The sequence below is a fragment of the Trachurus trachurus genome (genome assembly GCF_905171665.1).
Source record: "Trachurus trachurus genome assembly, chromosome: 8".
Taxonomy (NCBI): domain Eukaryota; kingdom Metazoa; phylum Chordata; class Actinopteri; order Carangiformes; family Carangidae; genus Trachurus; species Trachurus trachurus.
The window spans coordinates 32688328-32708078 of NC_139905.1; the positions used below are offsets into that span (position 1 = coordinate 32688328).

The following is a 19751-nucleotide window of genomic DNA, read 5'->3' on the forward strand; positions in this document are numbered from 1 at the left end:
ACTGTCAAAACAGGTCAGTGGTTGCCATGCCACCTGCTCTGGCCTGTCACGTTAAAAAAAGAAGCTTGTTACTTGTGTCACTTCATCACTGAGGGGCGGGGTTTTCCTGTGAAATCCTCTTTTATTCTGAGAAGACAACAATACCCAATTAAATAGACACATGTCCACTTTTTATGTTATTTATCCTATGAAGCAGCAAGTTCATTATTGAAATAAATTTAGATTATAAGATGTCAAAGTGTACAACAGTTTTATTGATCAATGATCAACTCAGGCTTACATGATTACAAGTATACAAGAAATCACTTAAACTGTGACCAGCGAAGACACTTTCTCTCCTCCCCTCCTCTACCTCTCTACCTCTCTCACCAAGGCTACAGGAAGTCGTGGCCAGAACTGCATTGAAATGAAAGCAAAATACTTCTGAACATCTGTAAAAATCTAATTTAGCTTAAATGTCTAAATTTGGTGTGAGTGTACATGATCTCATTAACAAAAAAAATTACCCTCCCCGACAGATTCGGTCATTTTTCATATGTTCAACCCAATGTGGGTCCTCAGGCATAATTTAGGAACACAGGACTTCACCTAAGCTCAATGGCACTTTGCCTCTGGGAGTCTGGAGGTTAATTACACCTCGTCCACCTCTTGCCTTGTGTGAGTCCATCATGTGCGACACAAGCGTTAATCCGTGGTTACATTTATTCTGACCGGCTGAAGACAGACAACTGAGAGAGGCAGGGCGGAGACGGTGAGAGGGGAGAGAGAGAAATACACATTATTGCAGTCTTTCCTAACGTTTCATCCACACATATGGCACTCATTGAAACACACTCACATATACACAATGACAGACACATACATGCACACGAACCGTCTCCTCCTCTCTGCCTGTCTCTGTTATGTAGGTCAGTGTGAGTCATTCTCATGGGCACATGTCCAGGCTTCGGCACTATCTGTTACTTTACACAACTGTACAACCGTTGAGTGGCTCTGAATACAGCTATATCATGGCACTAATATAAAACTCAGTAAATCTATAGATCTGTCATTCTCTTTAAAGTCTGCACTTATTAAAAGGTGTTTTCGTAGAGGCTGGTTTCACAAAACTGAACTGGGCGGCGGCTGCAAAAACCTAGGAGTGTTACAATGTGTTGTTGCACCTGCATCCACCTGTGTGCGCTTTTTTGGTCCAGAACAGACACAGAGTTTTGTTTGTTTTGAATGCTACTCAGCCAGGGTCTTTATAATTACACTGGCTGGTCTCAGAGCTGACAAACCCAGGCTACGGTCACTGTCACAGCACTTTGCTTCAGTTTCTTGGGGGCAAAAGAACATAAGACATGTACAGCTCCCTTTCAGTTCCGCTGCTCTATATTAAGTTCATGCAGTTTACAAATGAGCCTTAAAGTAATGAAATAGCCAGTTCTGGTGACGGTGACGCAGCAGTTCAACCAAAGTCTGAGTGGATCCAGACTCCAGGAGAAGTTGGGTGTGGGGGGCTGCTGACCTTTGACTTCTAAGCACAATATGGAAACGAATGTATAGAGATTTTTTTTTTAGCTCAATGAAGACCAACTCAACAAAAACACTGTTCACATAAATTTCAGCATAAAACTGCTGCTACTTCATTTCACATGAGATGAAAGGTGCATTCTGGGAGTTCTCTCTGGAGTGATTTGGCTTTGGAAAGGTCTCATTGGAGCGAGCGCAGCCGCGTCAGGCCATGTTTATGAAACCAGCCCTTACGCAAGTTTGAACAGTATACATTAGGCATCGTCAGTACAGTTCTTAAATGGCAGGTGTGTCTGCAGGAAGCAGGCAGGACCATCTACAGTTTGAAAACTCTAATAACCATAATCCTCTCTGCTTCCTGCTCTGATTACAGGAGTGCAGCGCCCGTTCAATCTCAGTTTTGGCGCAGTGCGTTTGCAACCGTTAAGGCAGCTCGTCTCATTTAGTCCTGTAATGCACTGGGTCGCTGAGGTCGGCGTGGGGCGGGGCGTGACCTGGTCTGACTGAGGAGCCATCAGACGGAGGAACCGGTCCATCCTGGCGACCGGGCCGGCGTGTTGGAGTGTTTGTTTCAGAGATTTAAAAGCAACACTTAGTAAAATAGTTCCAATGCAGCTCAACTGTGGAGTGGTGGTTGTTATCGGTCTGTGGCCGTTATATCACAATCAAAGAAACGGGTGTGGAGGAGGAAATGATGTGGAAAGGTTAACGAGATATGAAGTCAACTGGATTCAACTGCAGAGCAGACTGGTCGTTTAGCATGTCCACACCTAGAGGAGGGAGACAGAAAAAGGTTTTTTTTTTTAAATACATTAAAAAAATAAAGTCATTTGTGTGTAACTGCAACCACAAACATATCTATGATTAATTTATTTCAACGTGCTTTTATTCTGAAATTCTACAACTTAAAGAGATTGAGATTTGAACAGCTGAGGGAAAGATGCTGCACGGATGAAGGGGGAACAACAACAGAGGCACAGACAGATGCAGATGTGCAGCAGGTGGAACAGCTGGCTGAGGGTGATGTGTTGTACCTTGACGGTGCTGTCGACAGCTCCGGAGAAGAGGCGTCCTCTGGAAACGGCCAGAGCTGTAACACTGCCCTGGTGTCTGAGCAGAGTCTGGGTACAGATCATGTTGTCCATGCTCCACACCTACACATAAACAAACTACTTAATACACAACTTTGACTTTTTCCTCTGAAGTTTTATTTCCATGACACAAACATAAAACAAGCTAAACCAAGATCATAAAGTGCACCATGTGTCTGGTCAATCTACGACAGAAACCTGAATTATTCTTGTATGACTCATTTCAGGTGTTGTGATGCATGAAAACATTCAGTTCCTCTGTTTGAAGTTTCCAAAGATAAAAGGAGGAGTTCAATAGAGTTAGACCAGACCGTTTCCCAGTTTCAGTCTCTGTGCTAGGCTAAACTAACACTCCCTGTACAGACATGAGAGCAAGCTGCATCCTCTCATCCAATCCTCAGACAGAAAGGGAAGAGAGGAGGCGTATTTCAGATTTAATTTAGAACACACACACACACACACACACACACACTCTCCTCACCCTGAGGGAGCGGTCGTAGGAGGCGCTGAACACTTTGGTCTGGTCCGGGGTGGAGATGACAGCCAGAGCGTAAACTGTCCCCACATGACCTGTCAGGGTCCTCACCTGCTCCTTAGACTCGATGTCCCACACCTGCAGAGGAGACAGGTGCACCTTCATCATCTTCATCATCATCTTAAATCTAACACTACAAATTTATATCTAACACTAAATAATATTTACATTGATACATTGCTGTCATATCAGGACACAGCAGAACTAGTCTGGCAGTGCTCTCCAAAAAAAAATAAAACCGTTGTAAAAATGGTCCTGATGATTATATTATAAATATAAATGTGTGAGCTTGTGTGTGTGTGTGTGTGTGTGTGTGTGTGTCCCTTACGTGGATGAGGTTTTCATAAGTGCCACAGACGATGTGGTGGTTGGTGACAGCGATGGAGTAGACGCTGCCGCCACTGGTCTGCAGGACGTGGACACACTCCAGGGAGCGGATGTCCCAGATCTGCCAGGGACGGAGAAAAGAGGGAGTCAGAGGGGATGCTGGGTAAACAAAAAAACTGAAGCAAAGAAAAAGACTTGAGAACTGAGGAAGAAGAGAGAGATCTAAGAGATGTTGACCAATCACCATCCGGCACTGATAACAGTCGATGACACACAAAGTGCACATTTACCAACACACAGGACGTGAGTGTATGTGAAGCTGCAGCCTGATGTGAACTCATCATTCAGTTCCATTCAATTATTAAAAACCAAGTTTCATCGGCGATAAGAAACAGTTAACCTCTTTGATACACAGTCTTCTAACCAACTAATGAAGCAGTTAGTTCAGTGTAAGCAGCAGTGTGACCTATTAAACAACAGCAAACTGCTTCTAATTCAAGTCAACAGCCCTAACATCAATGTAACAGCCTCACATGTTTGTGTGTACGAATACAAATTACTTTATTTAGTAATAATAATAATAATAATAATAATAATAATAATAATAATAATAATAATAATAATAATAAAGGGAAATTGTCAACACTCACTGTTGTTTTATTGACTGAAAACTTCATTGTAATTACTTGGAGACAGTGATATCTATCTACTCCGTATTAGACAGAACCATATACTAGGTACTTTGATTTGGTTGAACTCTGTGGTGGGATGACTGTAGAGTTTCAGAGCCCCCATACCCAACCATGTCTGTACTGTGGTGCGTTCCATGAGTCAAACACCTACAGAGCATGAAAATGTAACATCCTGCTTTCATATTTAACCCCCACAAGATTTGTCACAGGGCGTCTTCCACTCTCCTTGGCCCATTAGTTGTGTCTATATTTAAACAATCAAATAAAAGGCAAACAGACAAACAAATAACAGGAGTTGCTTAGAAAGCAATGTTAACTTTACTAACTTTAAAAATACAAGTATTAAAGCAGAAGTAAGCGATCCGGTGGTTTTGGCTAACTTCCTGTCAGCAGATGGAGTTAGCAGTCCCCGCCCTCGTCCCTACGTCACCACATTCACGCGCATCCCTTGGCTGCACACACAGAGAGGACCGCCCCTTTATGCCGTTCTCTCTCCTCATTGGATAAAGGTTGTAGGATACAAGGAAAGTTTTCTCCTGGGCTTACAGCAGAGCAGAGTGACTGACAGACCCGTGTTTCAGACCAAATACTCTATAGAAGTGATTGCTGTCGGAAGATAGAACTATTTAAGACTTATATTGACACAAACATTCTGCTTACTTCTGCTTTAAGTATGAGAAGTTAATTTCTTGCTTTTAACAAGACTTGAGTGCAAAAATGTTTCTGTTTTAACACCGTCTAAACACTGACTGTAATTAGGAGCAGTATCAAGTTGTATCAAGTTACATCATTACATAAATGTTCAAAGGGATATTTTTCATTGAATATTTGCAACATTTGTGGAGTCCATTTCTGCAGCTAAACATTTGCTAAATGACTTGAGCCAAGTATTAGCCAGAGAGCGACTGCTCCACTTCCAGGCTTCAGAAAACACCAGTCGTCTACTTTATCTTTTCATTTCATCTCCCTGTCCTCACTTCATTCCCACAAACAGTCGCTCTGTCTCTGCTCCCTGCTCTGTTCTTCTCTTCATCTCTCTCCAGCGTCCCTGAGGTATTCATTAGTGACCAGCTTCAGCTGACACACACACACACACACAAACACACATACAGAATGCTTTCAACGAGGCAGTGAATGAAGATGACAGTCAGACAGAGACACAAAGCTCTTTTTATACAGAGAATACAGACCAATTACTGGCTACAATATATCCAAATGGCTTTGACACACAAGCACACACAAGCACACAAGCACACACACACCCTCCCCAGTGACTGCTACAGTTCTATACTCCAGCTAATTAGCACCCAGAGTGAGCTCAACACTGACAACAGGCTGATGCACACCGGAGCTAAAAACCACACAGTAACAAATGGACACACACACATACACACACACATACACAGAGCATCTAAACATGTAGCATCTGTCTCTGCTATTTATTTCAGTGAATAATGTGGGGAATTAACAACCAAATGCACCTTTGGTTTGGTTTCCCATACATTCATTTATTCCTGGTGGCCCGCCACAAATACATTTTTCGGCTTTTGGCTCGACCAGCGCAATATCGTTCCGTTCGGATGAACCGATCGCAAGCCCCCACCCCCGGTCGGACGATCCGACCCCCCGCCACAGTCTCCTTGCAAACCTGTGGAGACACTGATACAGTCCAGCTACCTATCCTTCTCATCCACTACAGTCACTGGCAGCAGCTGCCAAACTGAAAACTTGATGAGCTGCATCTGAGTACAACATCTCAGATCACTTCAGGTCATTGTCTCTTAAAACACTCACTGTGGGCCTTTTATTTCATTCACACCATCCGCCTTAGTTACTGTTGCTAAGTACTCTTAGTCATCACTGACCCAGCAAGCCAAGCAAAGTAGACTTTAGTGGCCGTTTATTTTTTACAGCTGAGTAATAAAATATGAAAACGGGAAGCCTTCAGGGTTTTAAATATTCTGAATAAAATGTATTGCAGTGTCGAGCTTGTTAGATAGATAGATAGATAGATAGATAGATAGATAGATAGATAGATAGATAGATAGATAGATAGATAGATAGATAGATAGATAGATAGATAGATAGATAGATAGATAGACAGACAAACTTTATTGTCTGTCACGAGTGACAGAAATTGGTCTTTGACAGGCTCACAGTATTATCAGACAGTTGTTATTGGGATCTCTAACAGCCTGGACAGACTACGGTGCTTCAGCAGGAGTAATAGGATCCGTCACACAGGTCTGACTGTGGAATGTCTGGAACGTAAACTTCCCCTAAACCAAATCACAAGCCAGGCCAGAGCTGCTGCTGCTGCTGCTGCTGCTGCTGCTGCTGCTGCTGCAGACTGATCTACCATCACTGTGGCTCCTTCAGGCCGGGCGATCCAGTCCTGAACAGGTATAACACCATAACTGGCTAATGACACATGCCTGCTGACTGCTGGGAGTTACACAGGTGTACCTGTAGTTTCATTTGCACTCTTTTCCTCCTGTTGGTTTTAGAAAAGCTAATCAGCATCTAGGAAGCCCCCTGGACCTATTGATGGTTGCTAGGCGGTGACCGGACACATCAAAACATGGATTTGAATGATCATGTGCGCGTCCCCTCCACCTCCACCTACCTTGATGGTCTGATAGGAGCCACTGTACAGGTGGTTCTGGGAGGCCACCAGTGCTCTGACCCAGTGATTCAGACCGGTCAGCTCCTTCTTCAGCTTCAGCTCCGTGCCCACGATGTCCCACACCTGCACACACACAAAAAATGAGCTTTAGTGAAACCACAGGATAAACAAACTACACAGAGTTCCGAGAAAGAAAAAAGAAAACATCCGTCAGAGAAAGTTCCTGTGACAAAGGTTTCCTGTAAAACTCACAAAAAGAAATCCTCTAACAATGAGTTGTTCACTGGCCTTTCACTCAACACATCAACTCAGTGAAAGTCCGTGAAAAAAATTCAAGTGCACGAGGGCACACACACACACACACACACACACACACACACACACACACACACACACACACACACACGCTGTGTACTCAGAGCTGAGCTGGGAAATCAGTTAATTGCATGATGTCACTGAGCTAAGACAGAGCTGGTGGGAGACGGGGGGAGAGGAGGAGGGGGTGGGGGGCAAAGTGGAGGGGAAAGAGAGGAAAGTCCCTGTGTAAGAGCTATGACGCACGCACACACACACACGCACACACACACAGTGCCACAATCACCCCCTCCGTTCCTCTCACTTGCTCGTAACCATGGTTACAAAGACAAGGCTCCAGCCACTGTTTGTTACTGTTTTTCTTCACTCAGACTGATTTTGCAGAGCAGCTCCAGTCACAGAGTGTTTGTGTGTATTCACACCAAAGGTCAATTCCAAACATTTGTTTATTGTTTATGTTTGTACATTGTTTACTGAACTTTTGTTCAGATGTTAACTGACATTTCTACTGTAACACCTTTAACCAATGAGCCAAATTACATTTTGGCTGCTACTGACTAAACAAACCACTAAACTTTCACTGACTGACTTCAGCACAGCGTTTGATCCTGGTTCTGATTGATTCAAGGCCTAAAACAACATCACCTCCAGTATAATACAGGTCTCTATGGTTCAGCTTCAGTTTCATTACTGTTTTCACAGACCTCATCGTGTACCTTATAACAACAACCTGTGTTACTCTCCATGTTCTTATCTGGTCTTATGTTCTCCTTTTCTGCACATATAAAATATTATTCATATTAATCAGCTCCATTTTTATTCTGTCAGTCTCTCAAATCCTCATGAGTCTGAAAAAGTGAACGCCTTCCCTCATCACTTGACACTAGCATTAAGTTTACTATCACACATTGCTTCTCACTGCTGCTATAATACAACCTGAATCAATCCCACTTTGACATTTATCTGGTACAAAGAGTTTGAGCCATGCGTCTGTTTCTCTCCTCAACACATTAAACTTGACTTTTAACTTCACTGTGACCTTTAAAACACTAAGAGGGAGAACATCTCAGATCTTATTTCATCTTGTAGATCTCTTATCTAACTGTGTTTATTTTTTTTTTTTAATTGGCGATTTTAACATGGGGGTCTATGGAGAATGCTGCTTTCTGACAGAGGAAGCCGAGAGGATTGCAGTTTTTTGAACGCGGAAGTGAGCTTCACTTCTCAGACCGACAACTGCCCCCTTGCTTAATACTTATTTCTAACTACTACTATGAGTTTATTGAATACCTTTACATATTACCATGCTGTATATAGAAATAGAAACTGCATCCTCTCTACTAGAGACAAACGAAAATTATCTGAAAAGACACGCTACAGCGGTCACACAGCGCTGACCCTGAAAGGTGAGAGGTTTGTATTCCTGCTCTTATTCTTGTTATTGCTCCCGTTTCTGTTGCTGTTATAAGTGTAGAAACATTTTCATATGAGCTGTAAATAAATCTGGACAACTTGAAAACTGATGTCTCTGCCGAGCGCATTCAATATGACACACAGCTTGCACTGGGTGATAAATCGTGTAGAGAGCTGTACCTTGATGGCCTTGAGGGAGCCGCTGAACAGCATGTTGTGGGAGGAGACCAGAGTGCATACAGGGTTGTCATGGGCACGGATAGTATTGACTTTCTGCAGGGTCTGGATGTCCCACACCTACGCAGGACAGTGACAAGACAAGAAAAGGGCAGAAACAAACCTTTTTAAAAACAACTCAACTGCAGCAGCGTTCCCTTCAACAGGAAGCAGCGACGGGAATGTTACTTACGATAATGGTGCAGTCTGCAGAGCCACTGTATAGCCTGTTTCTATGGAGACAACAAGACATATACATATCAAGCGTGATTCTCAGTTCATATGAATCTAATGATCACAGTATGTATGTTTAGGTGCATGTGTGCGTTTTATTACCCCTGGATACACAGAGCCAGAACGATGCCGTCATGACCCTCGAGGGTTTTCTGACATTTGTAGGTGGTGCAGGTGTCCCACACCTGAGGGGGAGGGGAGGAGACTCATGAACATACTGCTAAAAATAGCATTTCTGTTTGGATGTGTGCATCTTTAAGCTGCAATCTGAAGCTGTGTTATGAATGGAGTCTGTGTTCAAACTGATAATATCAGTGCTTCACATAAATGTTGTGATACAGGGTGGCCATGTTGTTACAGGCACTTGGCAGATGTCTAGTCTGAGTTTTTAGACCCTCTACCACTAAATAACATTAAATTATCAAGGAAGTTTGTTTTCAAGTGTGTGCATTGATAGTTACCTTGATAGTCTTATCTGAGGATCCCGAGAAGAGCAGGTCACCGGTGGAGTAGACACACAGACACCAAACTGGACCCTGGTGGCCAACAAACGTGCCCTTACACTTGAAGATCTGCTGCGGGTCGTATGCTGCACGCGGGCACAGAGATTGGAGTGTGTCAAGTACAGAAATGGGTTACGTAGGTGAGGAAAGGAGAAGGGTTGCTGAGGGAAGGTGGGTGGATGTAAAGGAGAAGCAAAAATGAGGAAGGAGCGGCCAGAAAAGGAAGTCGGGGGATCGATGTGAAATTTCAAAATCAAGTACAGTGATGAAATCATAGAAACATGATGGGGTCGAGTTCTTAGCAAATGAAGAGGTGAAGCGTAAAGGAGGACAGGCAGGCCAATACTTACAGCCCAGGATTCCCATGTTGAGCCTAGCGTTGATGTGGGACAACTCATCCTGCAGAGACACACAAAATTAATTTGCAGTATTTCATAAGTTGACTACTAATTTAACAATCAAGCACTGCTGTGCTGACTTATACATTACATATCTGAGAACTTCCGTTCTTTTATTCTTGTTTCACAATCCTACTTTTTCTTCCATACACATTTGTCTCACCTTAGTGATATGGTCTCTGCACCATGATTGATTGTAAATGTAACAGTTGTAAGGGGGTAGGTTCCTCATAAGCCTTTGGCTTCTTACCTATCCGTTTCGTATGTATGTATTAGGGGTGTCACGATTCTCCAAATCCTCGATTCGATTTGATTTTCGATTTTAGGGTCACGATTCGATTCGATTCTCGATTTTTTTTCTTTTTCTTACAGCACAGATGCCTATGCTATTTTCAGACTAGTCTAGTCTACGATCATTGGTTTTATTCATCAAATTTTGTACAGTAAATCTTATTTCAAAATATGGGATACATATAAGTGATGCAATTTCCATAATGTATCACATTAAGCACTAATGGTCACATTTAAATAATTTCTTTACAATATAAAGGTAACATGCCCGCAAAAATCATGATCCAGGGGCCAAAATTGCCCCCAAGGTTTTGAAACAAATATATTTATATCTGTACATTATCATAACTTTATTTTAATTAATTTACCGTCGTGTCTCGTTATTCTCCTGATGTCGGCTTAATGTAATGTAAACGAGATTGCGCTGATACGCGAGAGTCATGTGACAGACAGCGGGGCAGAGCTGCAGCTGCTGTGCTGCCATGGACCTGATGATCAGGTCCTGATCAGACTGGTGGTGGCCCACAGTCAATCAGTCCCGGATCCTCCACCGTCACCAGATCCCCCGAAAGCCCCCGCAAATAATACATCGACAAAAAGTGGCAAGTTGCACCTTTTCGTCGGCTTATTATTTGCGGTTTTTTATTTTTTTATCTTAAAACGTCTCTGCAACATGCGGCTCTCAGTGCTTGTCGGTGCTGTGTAGTTAGAGCTGTGTCTCCCTCCTGTTCCCCAGGTAGGAGGGGGACAGTATAGTAGCCCACCAGGGCTGGTGATAAAACGCTATAAATTGTGAATTGTGAAAATATGAGACGTGGTCAATAGTTTTCATTCATCCATGTTTTGGCAAATAGCCAATGATATTGAGAGTTCCGCTGCGCCGAACCAATCATGTGGCTGGAATAGAGCCAGTCAACATGTGCATTTGTTTGGGTTGCTGCAGACGTGCACATCAGCTGACACCGCCGGTAAAAAAAAAAAAAAGAGAGAGAGAGAGAGAGAGAGAGAATGCGTGAGTGCCGTCTCGAAATAAAAAGTAAAGGAAAACTCGGCAGTTGTAGCTTTGCGGGCGGCGGGAGGGGGGGGGGGGGGGGGGGGGGGGTCGTCGATCATCTCTTTGACTTCGATGCTCGAGATCGTGACGTAATTTCGATCGATTTCGATAAAAAATCAAAATCGTGACACCCCTAGTATGTATGTATGTATGTCATTCATACGAAATAAAAACAATCAATCAAGTCTATGTAGCTGTCTGTACACGTGCACACACACACACACTTACATTAAGCATGGAGGCATCTCTACGAAACTCCATCAAGTCCTCGCTCAGTTTACTCTGGTTCTCATCCAACACATCTGAGAAACACACACAGACACAATGACTTAAAACAGGTCGGTAAAGATGAACTGATACAGCTTTTCTGATATCAATCCTTTTACAAATCTTAGAGTCACATACAACAAGTATAGATTCACATGTAATGCTTAAATCTGCAAAATGAAAAGGATGAATTCATCAAATAATCACTGATCAAATGATAATATAGCAATAAAGAAGTAGAAGTAGGTCTGATGAGCAGGTCCTTTTTTACAATTTACCCATGAATTTAGAGACAACTATCAGTGGATTTCTACAGGAACAAGGAAGTCTGCTATGTGTGTGTTTTTCCAATGATTTTGTGCAGATTTATGGATGGATAGCAGCAATCTTAGAAATAAGGTATGAGCGCACTTCTTTTATTCCACATCTCACAGTCAGGTCTGATTAACTTGACTAAAATTAGCAGGTATCTCTGTCATTCTCACATCCTGTTTTGTAAAACATGATAATATACTGTATAAACAATTAAAAGGAGCTCCTGACATCACATCACTTGTTTCTCAACGCTCAGAAGTGAACAAGACACTATTTCGAATTGAAGTGTGTCATCATGTAAGTCAGTGTTGTAATGAAGAATCTAATCCTTGTCCTGTGTGACTGAATGAAAAACTTTATTTGTTCCTGAATCTTACCAAATTTGAGCTCCAGGTTCTTCTCTAGCTGATCTAATTTCTCCGATAGTTTGCCCAACATGGAGCGCAGGAAGGCAATGTCTTGGTCCTTCTGGGCCAGAGTCAGCTGCATCTCATGGAACCTAAAGGGGTCAAAGGTCACACACAGTTGATCGGTTTGGCAAATACCTGGATACATCAACTATTAGCTCTCCTGATGACAATAAATCAATGGTTTTGCATTGTTATTATAACAAAAAGCATCATGTCTGCTCACCTGTCATCAGTCTGCTGCAGGAACTCCTTCAGTCCCTCAAATTTACACACCTCCAGATGTGTTTCATACGTGTCCTGGTTACCAATGAAGGTGCAGCTGTCATGGAGCAGAAGAGAGGCAGATTAGTTAGAAGAGGGAAGTTAAGCAAGAGAGGAAATTCAGATTACCAGGTGAATAAAGTTTTAAACTGGTGTCATGAATCATTTATCAACATGTGTGTTTTTAGGACTCACCCATATTTGGAGTGTGGACATTTGATGTGCTCACATTCTTTGAGGTGAGCCTCCAGGTTCATGGTGAGCAGAGGGGGGCAGGAGGGGTTGTTGGGACAGCGGACTGGCCTGTAGTCACAGCTGGCCTCATGTTCTCTGCAGAGACGCACAGAGGGACAACATCAGTGATAATGTGGCAGTTTGTTTCAGTGTTAAGGTAAGTCATATCACATCCATAGAGTGGCAGATCCTTGTCCCTTACTTGCGTGTGGACAGCTTGATGGTGAACGGGCAGCCCAGTGGGTCCACCTCATACGCTCCTGGCTTCCCGGCCACCGTGGCATTGGAGGCGGCGGCCCCCCCGGCCGCGCTGGCTGTGGCCCTGCAGCCGTATTTACAGTGGATGAACAGCTCTCCGATCTGCTCGGCCACCGCGATGTTGTTCACCACAACTGTTAGCTTAGCCGCATCCACTGGGCACTTGTCTGCGAAAAGAAGAAACATCAAAGAAAGGTTGTATTAAACAAGACTTTGAACTTCAGCAGAAGCACTGGTAAATCTAGATGATATACAGCCATTATTTATCTTATTAGTCCCATCACATACTGTACATCTGTTACACTTTGAGACTCACCTGAAGTCAAGGCACATCGTCTGCAGAAGGTGTGCTGAGGAGGGAGAGAGAAACGGGTGAGGTGACACTTTGTTTGATCTTTAGGATAATACTGTATGTTTTAACACAACTAATTGCACATATACTATTATTTTTTATTCATAAGCTTTAGGTAAGTTAACTTACCCCACATGTGGTGATAACAGGGTCCTTGAAGACATTACAGCAGAGCTGGCAGCACAGTTTTACTGATGGCTGCTCGGCAAACACCAGGGGTTCCTGCACACAAATGCAAAACAGTCTGTTTGTCAGTTTGTGGAGTCATTTCTGTTTGATTTTCAGATGTGATTGGGAAGATCTGTTTATGTTTGCTGTCATAAATGTGATACTATGAGAAATACATTTACCGTGTCTTCCTCCTCCTCATGCAGAGAAAAAGTGGAGCGCAGAGACATGTTGGACTCAGAGTGGAGAGATCGGACAGAGATAGCCGAATCAGACCTCCGAGGGGTTCCAATAGGAGGCTGAGGGAGGGCAGAGGACAGAAGAAGAAGTTGTACAAGAGGAATACATTTCAAAGTGTTTTATATATACATGATCAGATTTGACAGCCTTTTTTTTTTTTTACATATGTTTAGCAGTTTTCAATTTTACTGTGTTGAACTGCAAAGACATAAGACGTGAAAGGTGTCCGTATGTACCATTACATCGTCATCGTCACGGGGGGAGTAGGTCAGAGTGCTGGAGGAGGAGGGAGTTCTCCTATGCTGCTTGTAGGTGCTGGACGCTTCTGCTGGAAACACATGAAAACAACTTCAGCAGCAAGAATAGAATACCAGATGGACAAAAAGAAAAACAGAGATGAAAAAGCAGAGGAGGAAAGAGTATTTAGAATAGAGGAGATAATTCAGTGTCACCTTTGGCTCCAGCAGCCACCGCTGAGAAGGTTGGGCCGAACGAGGCTTCCATCCTGCTCTGCAGCGAAGAGAGTAGGGAGCAATGGAGTCAACTATCAGTTATCTTTAACAAAAAAAGAGTAATTACAAAAGTGCAACACAAGTACAGTCAGGGTATCTCATTAAAATCTGTTTCCACACTACCGTGTCTGTCACCACACTGCTGGAGTCTGCTGGGGGGGTGGGAGGGTTGCTGGGGATGGCTGCTGTGGCAGCAGCTGCTGCCGCTCCTCCGGAGTATCGGTTGTAGCGAGGTGTTTTACCACCCGAAGCACACACACATGCACGGGGAAACGCTAGCAGCTAGCTGGGCGGCTAGGCCTGGGAAGAGGACAAAGAGACGTGCAGGGAGGTGAAGAGGAACGAAGGGCATTAGTGAAGAGAAGATTGGGAGAGAAATGTTCTGACACAAAGTAATAACACCTGTGTTTTAAAACAACCCTGCAGTAGCCTGGCTGAAAACAGTGTAAATACATAATGTTGGCCATAAGTTGCCTCCGTGTTTAAACAGGGACAGAGAATAACACACTCCCACACTTGGCCCAAAAAGTAATGGCAAATGCCAGCAGCTACAATACAGATTAAATCTACCTAAGACGAGAGGAAAGGAAACGCAGTGAGAAATATGTGCATCATGGAGATTGTACAGTTGAGTTACACTGGCTGAAGGAGGTCTGACCTACATTACTGGCTTCAGGGACAACAACACAATCCACCATAACCATTCCACAGAAATCGTTACAGCAAAGAGGACTTGTTCATGGTTTTGTTTTGCAACTTGATTTTTTATAGTTCATAAAAAATCTTAAACAGAGTGAGAAGACAAATTCAGTTTTACCTGGGTTCAAAGTTCAGTCAGAAATTTACAGGTTAAAATAATAAGAAAAAAGGTTTCATGATGGAAGCTTGTTATAATGTTTTTCTTCTGACAGTTATGTAAGAAAACTATTAGGCTGAGAATTAAAGCAGAAGTAAGCGATATATTTGTGTTAATATAATTCTTAAAGCAGAAGTAAGCGATCCGGTCGTTTTGGCTAATGCTGCGTTCCAGGCAGGCTTTTGAAACCGTAAATTACAGCTTCAAGTCAAAACTTATGACTTTGTAGCGTTCCAGGCAACCCACTCGTGTTTTTCCGACCTGTTTTACCTGTGAAAGTCACTATAACGGCCACTCGTAACTTCTGACCATAGACTGTAAAAAGAATGGACGTAGCACCGTGACGTCACCCATTGGTTTGGGGGAGTCTGTTTTGTGCCGCTACTACGGGGGTTTGAACCGCGCCATGTTGGATTCTACTTGCCATATTTGGAGTGGTGCGGCAGTTAGCCGGCCGAGAGCCCGCCCACTGGCCTCGAAGCAGCGGTCCCCGGACCTGTCACTCAACATTTCCGTGCCCTAATTGGCCAGAATTTTAAACCTAATAATAGTAAAACAGTAGAGTTTTAAAAAAATTCACCCCCCTCAGAGTGTGTGCGGGGGTAGAAACTATCGGTTGAGACCAAAAAAATGAAATGTACCAGGCTGTAAATATGTTTTTTTAAGCTGTAAAATCGGCTATTTTAACATGGGGCTCGATTGGAGTTGCTCCCTTCTGGAGCCAGCCCCCAGCGACAGCCGAGGGGATTGCAGTTTTTTGAACGCGGAAGTGAGCTTCACTTCTCAGACCGACAACTGCCCCCTTGCTTCCGACCCGTGAACTCGTACCAGATCGAACTGGTACGACTTCACAGGTCGGAAAAACACGAGTTACGGGCTGCCTTGAACGCACCATAACAAGGCAAGGCAAGGCAAGGCAATTTTATTTGTATAGCCCGTTTTTACAAACAGTTTGTCTCAAAGGGCTTTACATGGCATCGTAACAACATCCTCTGTCCTTAGACCCTCACATCGACTGAGGAAAAACTCCATGGAAACCCTTTTAACAGGGAAAAACAGGAGAAACCTCAGGGTGAGCAACAGAGGAGGGATCCCTCACCCAGGACGGACAGACGTGCAATAGATGTTGTTACAGACAAGAAACAGTTTACAGTTTGTCACAGAATGTGCGAAATATGGAAATGTTAGCAGGAGTTGATGAAGGCGGGGGGGGGGGGGGGGGGGGGGCCAGGGAGAGCCGGTCAGCTCGATGGGAGGACTGGGTGGTAGACTGGACCATGGGAAGGGAGGGGAGGCCGGTCTAACGGCAGGGGAAGGGGTCGGAGGGGGGCGATGCAGGCGGCGGCTAACAGTCCTCGTCCCTACGTCACCACATTCACGGCGTTCCTTGGCTGCACACACAGCCCTGCATGCCGTTCTCTCTCCTCATTGGATAAAAACTGTAGGATACGAGAAAAGTTTTCTCCTCGGCTCAGAGCAGAGCAGAGTGACTGACAGACCCGTGTTTCGGTCCAAACACTCTATGTAAGTGATTGCTGTCGGAAGATAGAACTATTTAAGACTTATATTAACACAAATATATCGCCTACTTCTGCTTTAAATAGTTGTATCTTCCGACAGCAATCACTTACATAGAGTGTTTGAACCGAAACACGGGTCTGTCAGTCACTCTGCTCTGCTCTGAGCCGAGGAGAAAACTTTTCTCGTATCCTACAGTTTTTATCCAATGAGGAGAGAGAACGGCATGCAGGGCTGTGTGTGCAGCCAAGGGATGCGCCTGAATGTGGTGACGTAGGGACGAGGACTGTTATGGTGCGTTCAAGGCAGCCCGTAACTCGTGTTTTTCCGACCTGTGAAGTCGTACCAGTTCGATCTGGTACGAGTCACGGGTCGGAAGTTACGAGTGGCCGCTATAGTGACTTTCACAGGTAAAACAGGTCGGAAAAACACGAGTGGGTTGCCTGGAACGCTACAAAATCGTAAGTTGTGACTTGAAGCTGTAATTTACGGTTTCAAAAGCCTGCCTGGAACGCAGCATTAGCCAAAACGACCGGATCGCTTACTTCTGCTTTAAGTGAAGTGATACCCAAGGATGGTATCAGTCAGGGTTAGGGTTAACAATCAACATTAAATCCAGTTCATTTTTTTAAATGACCAATACAATGTCAAGATTTCAATTGTCATTTTTATCATGATGAAATTCTCTGGCCCATATCTCCTCTGTGCATCCATCCTCCAGACAGATGCACATGTATAAAATTACAGGCAAAATTCAAGTTACAACTTTAGTCAGCAGCAACAGTGAAATACAGGAAATCCAACACTGCAAAAATAACTGGTTCTCTTTTCAATTTCCAACACTGCAAAAGTAAACTTATCCTGTGCGTCCCTGAAGCAGCAATGCTCCTATACACAATTTATTTTCTGACAGAAGTTAGTTCTTGGTTCCCCAGAGATGTACAAACAACAGCTGTGTGACTGCACGCAGCACTGACCCCAAGAGTGAGAAACATCTGCAAACCCTCCAACACCCAGAGGAAGGCAGAGAGGGAGGGGGCCACAGAGACAAAGTGAGGGGGGAGACGGAACAACCAAAAGACCGTTGATCCGGATAACTAGACACACTGATGTAAACACAAAGGCATGCGGACAGTCAGCTCATATGGTAACAAGCTGCACGATCTGCCAGTGAAACTACCCCGGACCCCTGATCTGCTCCCACCAGCGTCACTGTCTCTGGTTCACAGGGCAGGAGATTCCCGTAAAGAGGAGCCTCGACACAGGGGAGCAGTGTTGGGCACGTTACTTTCAAAAAGTAATTAGATATAGTTACTAGTTGCTTTCCCCCAATAGTAACTGGGTTAGTAACTGAAGTACTACATAATAAGAATAACTAATTACCAGGAAAAGTAACTATTGCGTTATAAAATACTCAAATATGTCAATTTAGACTCGAGACTCGCCCCCCTAACCCCCGTTTACCTGGAACTAACGTCGCGGAGGGATACTTAACGGCGTTATAACGGAGGAAACAGTAACTTTTTTCGATTACTCGTTACTGAAAAAAGTAGCGCGTTAGTAACGCCGTTTTTCCCGTCACTGCAGAGGAGGGGGCGGATCGCGGATACACAACGACCCAAAGTTGAACACTGACAGCAAAAGAGGCTAAACATCCAAACACACGGAACACGAATGGAACAGTTACACACGTGTTTGTCACTGTCAACAACAACATACGCCACAGTTTCTTACAAACCCCTCGTCTTGTTAACGACCATTTTAAACTGCGATAACTAGCGAGCTAAAGCGGCTTGTTTGCTAGCTTAAGTTAGCTAATGTTGTTTTTGTGCAATCACTAACGCTGACGGTCTTTGGCAAACTCTGCTAACCACCGACGGAAACTCCGCGTTGTTCTGTGGTCGCTGACGTGATTTTGTTGAAAGCAGCGCGTTTGTAGTTTGTGGACTTACCATTATTTTTGTGACAGCGCAGCACAGAGACTGCAGACGATACCCTAAATCTTCCCCTTCTCTCTGCCTCACCAACACGCAGCTGAATTCCCGCAATGCACTCTGGGACATGTAGTAGAACGCCTACAGCTGCCCCCGCGAAGAGAACCCGGCTCTCTGCGGTTGGACTGCGCTACCCACAATCCACTTCGTGGGGCTGCTATTGGACCCGTTGCTGTCAGTATTCCGCAAACCAACAGCAAAGCTCGGTATTCCCAATTATATCCACTTTCTCTCCGATTCCGCGTCGTTATTGGCTCTCGTCGGGACCGAACCATCAGGCGACGGACTCCACCATCACGTTTTACGGTGAACGCACGTGCACGGTGGTGTGATGTGGAGAGATACTGGCCAACAACACAGAGGAACTGGAAAATACTGGAGCATGCCGCAGCATCCATGGAAGAGACATTTTATTGTTATAGCAAGACCAAAAGACAAATAGAAACTGAAATGTTCCTTGCACAATGTGTTTCTATAACTGATGATGATTATACATCATCACCGTTTATGGTATTTATACTGCCCTTTGAAAGTGCATGTTTTCCATCAAGGTAAAACGCTAAAGAAGGAGTCTTCAACGTTTTTCAAGCCAAGCAGGGACCCTTATATTGTATAAAATTGTGTTTTATATGAAACTGGGCCTGGTGCCATGTATAGGCTACCAGTAGCCTATCTTGTCATTGTGCATTCAAGCTATTTAAATAATATACATGTTCATATATTCATGGTTTTATTTTTTAATTAAAACGTGTAGCCTACAAGGTATGGTGAGTAGAGGAACCATCCCTCTGCCATTTATAAACGGACCTTTTTATTGATATACCAATATCAACAATGTCTGTCAATTAGGCTACATGATAATCATGCATACAAGCTATTCAAATTTACATTTTTATTGTAAACATAAATGTGGAAATGAAAAACTTGAAATGAAAGAAATGTCTGATCAATCAAAAATTTTGCAACCCCCTGCAGTAACTCCGCGGACCCCCTGTTGAAGACCTCTGCGCTAAAGGATTGCATATGCATACAAATTACATTTCAATGCAGTGCACACTTTCACATTTTAAAGAGCACTCATGCACATCATACTTAACCAGGACAAATCAACACTTGCACTGACTGTTGGAATGTAACAGTGTGAAACTGTATAGCT

At 43.8% G+C, this 19751-nt stretch overlaps 1 protein-coding gene across 6 annotated transcripts; it reads right to left on the bottom strand.

Moving 5' to 3' along the window:
* Positions 1-233: 233 nt before the first annotated feature.
* traf7 (TNF receptor-associated factor 7) lies at positions 234-18646 on the bottom strand. 6 transcript variants are annotated; one of them, XM_083978060.1, is made up of 22 exons: positions 18554-18646; positions 14363-14527; positions 14168-14225; positions 13952-14040; positions 13658-13774; positions 13437-13529; positions 13272-13305; positions 12900-13122; positions 12659-12793; positions 12426-12521; positions 12170-12291; positions 11439-11512; positions 9818-9866; positions 9426-9553; positions 9067-9149; positions 8924-8963; positions 8695-8811; positions 6787-6909; positions 3470-3589; positions 3088-3219; positions 2550-2669; positions 234-2285 (listed from the first exon to the last, which is right to left on the bottom strand). In XM_083978060.1, the coding sequence occupies exons 3-22, from the start codon at positions 14217-14219 to the stop codon at positions 2271-2273; spliced, it is 1962 nt and encodes a 653-aa protein (XP_083834186.1). In that variant the 5' UTR covers positions 14220-14225; positions 14363-14527; positions 18554-18646; the 3' UTR covers positions 234-2270. The 6 variants fall into 6 exon arrangements, with proteins under 6 accessions (XP_083834186.1, XP_083834183.1, XP_083834184.1 ...); XM_083978057.1 differs by having other exon boundaries at positions 13952-14043; XM_083978058.1 differs by having other exon boundaries at positions 14168-14259.
* Positions 18647-19751: the final 1105 nt, after the last annotated feature.

What these genes read in the sequence shown, in the direction of transcription:
- traf7 (XM_083978057.1), bottom strand. Translation starts at nt 14,219, where the DNA reads ATGGAAGCCTCGTTCGGCCCAACCTTCTCAGCGGTGGCTGCTGGAGCC. An exon ending in ACGATGTGCCTTGACTTCAG is followed by an intron (nt 13,123 to 13,271) that starts GTGAGTCTCAAA and finishes TTCTTTTCGCAG; the next exon opens with ACAAGTGCCCAGTGGATGCG. An exon ending in CTGGCTCTGTGTATCCAGGG is followed by an intron (nt 8,964 to 9,066) that starts GTAATAAAACGC and finishes TTGTCTCCATAG; the next exon opens with AAACAGGCTATACAGTGGCT.